Raw genomic sequence first — 4,803 nt, forward strand, 5'->3', positions numbered from 1 at the left:
AGAGAGGGTTTACGCGGAAAGTCTTTCCGCCAACCCGAATCTATCCTCTGATATTCTGTAGATTTTCCGTCCACGCAAACATATAGATACAATTTATTTGAGCCGTCGCACGGCAAATTGTGAGATCAAACCTGGTGCATTCTGTTTGCTGATACAGTGCTCACAATTTTAATATTATTTTGAAGGATGGAACGCATAGAAAAGCTGTTTCGACCAAAGACAAACGAGATAGCGCATGTCAGCAGAAGAGCAGGTGGCCTGAAAATAATCAATAGGAATCGCTCTACAGTTATCCTCCAGATGAGCTACAACCTTTACCAGCATATGTGCCAACTATAAATGACAATGCGCAGCAACCAGCTGCTTTCACGAGTACACAAAGCTTTCGAGCTGAGGCTGTGGTACCTCGCGTAATTGAGTTGGTTTTCTTGATTATCGGTAATGGCTTTGGTACGACAGCTAATGGAGTTTCATGTCTTTATACCAACAACAGATTTCTATGTTACAAAGTCTGACGCGGAAGAGACCGACATTACCAGCTGGCCAGGTATGGGCAATCACAAAATCAAATAAAGTCTCTATAGTCATGTGTTATGATGCAACGAGCCGAATATCGGGATAGGGATTTAAAACGCAAAATGCGTTGACTCCTAGCAAAAAACTAAAGATGGGCATTACAAACTGTGTTTGTATGAAATTTCGGCCTTTGATTCGTGAAATATGCATCTTATTTTAAGTTACTACTTGAGACCGGAGGGGGGTATCTATGAAGATTTGGAAGAAGATATCAAGTTACCGCCTAACAAGACTGCTTTGGAGGTTGCTTCGGATTTCTTTACCGAGATTTGCAACGTAATGGAAACCGAAATGACCAACACTTTAAGGGAAGCTCTTTGGAAAAATACACTTCTAAAGCTAAATATTGTTCGACAGCTCCTACTGTCTGGTCCAATGCTGCAAAGTCAGCTACTAGACAAGCTGCTGTAAACGCGGGCTGTGTTGATAATACCGGACTGTTGTTGACTGCCAAGCCTGAGGCTGCTGACATTTTTTGCGCAAAAATTGGAGTCTACAATTTTGAGACAGAGACCATTTTTTTAATTGTCGACTGTAACGGAGATACCGTTGACCTGATTGCTTATGAAGTTGCAGACTCAACTTCGTCCTCAGTTTCTGTTCAGGAATTTGTGACTGGGGTCGGAGCTGCAAGTGGTTCGGCTTGAGTTGAAATCACATTTGTGGAGATTGTGGAAAGCGAAGCGCAAGTAAACTACAAGAAAATATTATTGGCCAAAGAACGGCATATAAATTTAAAGTTTGATGCCATCAGGAGCTTATGAATATTAATCATTCTTTCACTGATAACTCGAATTTTGAGTTCATAGTTCCTACTGGGGGTTGGAGTAGATTGTTTAAAGCTCAATCTCCTTGTTGACGACATGACATTCACCTATGCCGATGATTGGAAGGCGTTTATAGCAAGCGTCGATGAAGTTGTCAGCCTATTACAGAATCAAACAGAATCAAATTGCACAAACGCACTGACCAAAAAGAAGTTTGAAAACCATTCTTGTTGTTGACGGGTACGCTGATTCCAATTTTTTGTTGAAAGGTTGAAACAAAACGTTCCTCCTCAATATAGTCGCAGCGTTTTAAGAGCGGAAGATGCGGTGGCCACTGTTATGAGAGGTGAAATACCGAATAGTATATTTAAGTTTATTGTGACTTTAAGAGTGCAGGCATTATTGCATGAGGACGGCTGAAAACATTTAGCCAGGTTATCATCGTGAAGTGCACAAGCATATTAGAGCTGACAGCATACGAGAAAGCTTTTTGGTTTAGAATGGGGCAGCAACTTAACAGAGATGGGGAAATTACAATTTCTCTCTTCCATCGACTAGCACATGGCATGTCGAAAGTATTCACCGAAGAACTGCTTACATGCGACGAAGATGACTGTTACATATGTGCTGGATTTTGAAATGCGTCATTTAATCGGTTCACTACAGATCTGTCTAATATCAGTTGGAATGAATTTGTAGCGAGCGTGGGACGTGGAAGAAAATACTATGAAGTTTTATTTGAACCCTTGGTGGCGCAAACGAGTTTAAATCTGAACTGTGTTCAAACGCACAGTTAGAAGTAACGTAACATGCAGGTCTTGTTAAGACCCAGTTCCCCACGAAGTGCAAATGAATTTGGTTTGAAATGTTTCACATTTTGTTGGTTTGAAAAATATTGCAGTTATGAAGGATTTGGAGGTTTAGTGCATTGGAGTAGATTAATGTCTAATTATACCATCTTTATACCTGCAGCGTAAAAATTGAAAATGTTGTGAACAAGTGCGTACGTACTTCAGCCATTAATTTCTTTTATTTCGAACACAACAACTTCAGATTTTTATACTAAATCTATTCAGTGTCTTCTAGCAACTCCTCTTCTTCCTTATAAAGTTGGTTATCAGGCCATATGACCGGCAGACCTCTTCTAAACGTTCTCTCTCAATTCAAGTCGTTTAAGAATAGTCAACGAACATCAAACACTACTGCTACGCATCATAATGTTTATGACATGACTATGCGATCAAGATCACTTGCAGTTCGATACAGCATACAAAACTGTAAACATGTCAGTTTGAGATCTAAATCAACCGGAATAGATATCAAACCAACCTGAACTTGTACATTACCTCGTAAAGTAATCTAAAACTTGCAATTCACTTTGCCCCTAACATCACTATTAAAAACAAACTCTGCTTTGATTTCGTTTCCACCATCAACAGCAAGAACTATGTCAAAATAGATTCTGTAAAGTGTCTTCCCATTTACCTCTGTCTTTTGAAATTGATCCCATCCAATAGCAGACAAGTCTGTCACAAGATCAGTGAGGTAAACCATTCCGGGATCTACCACATATTGAGGTAACTCTGTTGCATCACATGTATATAATTTATCCGTAAAAATTCGACTACTATTGTAACTAATCTCACGGAAAAATGGAATTGTGATACTGTCATGTATGGAAATTTCCTGACCCTTTTTTACCAAATGTCTTTGAGTATATTTGCATTTTTTCTTCCCGTTAACCTCCTCCATGTAATTCATGCGATGACAACCCGGTATAAAATCTTCAACCGTTTCCATGCAATAATGCCTTCGTGCAACCCGAGACTTCAAAACGTCTTGGAAGATTCCGGTCACTACTGCTCCATTAACAATCGCCGCCACAGAATCCTTAGGTCTTAACACACAGCTTCTATATCGTTGAGGAACTGCTTGCTGAATGCTGGCAAATAAAAAAGAAGAGCTGCCGTAACCCCCAACTACAAGAATAGCTTTTAAAAATTTTCCTTTGTCTTGCACTTGCCTAATTTGATCGTGCACCAGACTTACAACTTGACTGACACTACTCTGAAAAGCCATCAAGATTTCTTCGGGCGTAAAAGTCATGTCGCCATCAAAAAGATTTAGTCCTTCATGACTTGCCGCTACTCCAGTCTCAACTGTGAAATCAATATTCGGGTCGTTCTTAAAGTTATGCTTAATGTTTGGAAACTCCTTTCGGCATCGTCTTCTAATATTCGCAGCCATTTTGTTATCAATAATGTTCATTTTTAAAAGATACTGCACCTTCGCTTTCACAAGATCATTAAAGTGAGTGTCAACTAAGACTGAGCCACATACTGCTCCGGTACCGGTCGTAAATTCTTTAACCAAAAACGAGGATGGCGTCGAGTCTTCAACTTCATAAGCAATCAAGTCAACCGTACCGCCACCACAATCAACAACTAGAAAAACATCATTTGTCTCAAAATGGTAGACATCTCTTTTTGCGCAAAAAATGGCAGCAGCCTCAGGCTCGACAATCAATGATAGTTTCGGGTTATCCATACTATCAACAAAGCCTGCGTTTACAGCGGCCTGTCTAGTAGCTGACTTGGCAACGTCAGACCAGACAGCAGGAACTGTCAAAAAGTACCTGGCTTCACGTTGAAGTTTTTTAAACCTAGGTTCACCAAAAGTCCTGATAAGCTCCTTCTCCGTGACTTTACGAACCTCGGTCAAGAAATCGGAAGCAACATCTAAAGCAGTCTTGTTGGGAGGTAATCGAATACTTCGTCGAAAATCTTCATATGTGGGGTCCCAATTCTCAAGTAGCAGTTTGTAGTAACTTGCCTCATATATATTAGTTACTACCGTAACCAAAGAAAGCTAACATACTTCAAATGATCTTCGCTCAGACTCATCTCGCTTATATGCTTTGGCAGAAGCTTCTGCAAAAGCTGTATCCTTACCCCATCCAATAACTTTACCGTCCGCATCGTACCACACAACTGAAGGAATCTTTTTAATGTTGCTGTTGTTTGCACCTGGCCAATTTGTGATCACTGTCTCAACTGCATTTACATCAGTGACCATAGCATCTGTTCACTGTTAATAATTGATAAAATACAGCTGCGAATGACATACACGCAACACCAGTAGAAGTTGTACCAAAATCTATGCCAACGACTAGAACAGGTTCAATAACTTTCGGAGGCGGTGGAGCTTCAGCTCTAGCCTGCTCATTTAATAAAGTCGCTGGGATTTGAAAAAAGTTTGTATTAGGAGGCTCGTATGCCGGCGGTGGTGTAGATGTAACAACAGGCTTTCTTGCTGGCTGATAGACCTCAATAGTTGCCTCAGCTTCTCTTCTGCTCACTGCCTTCTTGCTTTTAAGTATATTCCAGCCCATTCTTTCCAAATCTCATTAGCTTGAAAACAATGTTAGCGATCGTTGGAAAAAAAAAAGAAGCGAGGGAGC

General features: G+C 40.3%; 2 protein-coding genes across 2 annotated transcripts; one reads left to right on the top strand and one right to left on the bottom strand.

Moving 5' to 3' along the window:
* Nucleotides 1-720: 720 nt before the first annotated feature.
* V1512DRAFT_255575 (uncharacterized protein) lies at nucleotides 721-1,223 on the top strand (the record flags this gene model as incomplete). Its single annotated transcript, XM_066914813.1, has 2 exons — nucleotides 721-852; nucleotides 885-1,223. 2 exons carry the CDS (start codon nucleotides 721-723, stop codon nucleotides 1,221-1,223), a joined length of 471 nt encoding a protein of 156 aa, XP_066768979.1.
* Nucleotides 1,224-2,273: 1,050 nt separating this feature from the next.
* On the bottom strand, nucleotides 2,274-4,754 carry V1512DRAFT_268758 (uncharacterized protein). Its single transcript, XM_066917537.1, has 4 exons — nucleotides 4,470-4,754; nucleotides 4,221-4,423; nucleotides 2,673-4,175; nucleotides 2,274-2,618 (listed from the first exon to the last, which is right to left on the bottom strand). The coding sequence occupies exons 1-3, from the start codon at nucleotides 4,732-4,734 to the stop codon at nucleotides 2,703-2,705; spliced, it is 1,941 nt and encodes a 646-aa protein (XP_066768980.1). The 5' UTR covers nucleotides 4,735-4,754; the 3' UTR covers nucleotides 2,274-2,618; nucleotides 2,673-2,702.
* Between the last annotated feature and the right edge of the window lie 49 nt (nucleotides 4,755-4,803).

Source organism: Lipomyces arxii, assembly GCF_038497795.1.
Source record: "Lipomyces arxii strain Phaff 12-163 unplaced genomic scaffold V1512scaffold_50, whole genome shotgun sequence".
Taxonomy (NCBI): Eukaryota; Fungi; Ascomycota; class Lipomycetes; order Lipomycetales; family Lipomycetaceae; genus Lipomyces; species Lipomyces arxii.

Coding starts and splice junctions, on each gene's coding strand:
- V1512DRAFT_268758 (XM_066917537.1), bottom strand. CDS start 4,734: ATGGGCTGGAATATACTTAAAAGCAAGAAGGCAGTGAGCAGAAGAGAA. Junction 4,424..4,469: donor AACTTCTACTGGTGTTGCGT/GTATGTCATTCG, acceptor AACAGTGAACAG/ATGCTATGGTCACTGATGTA. Junction 4,176..4,220: donor CTGAGCGAAGATCATTTGAA/GTATGTTAGCTT, acceptor AATATATATGAG/GCAAGTTACTACAAACTGCT.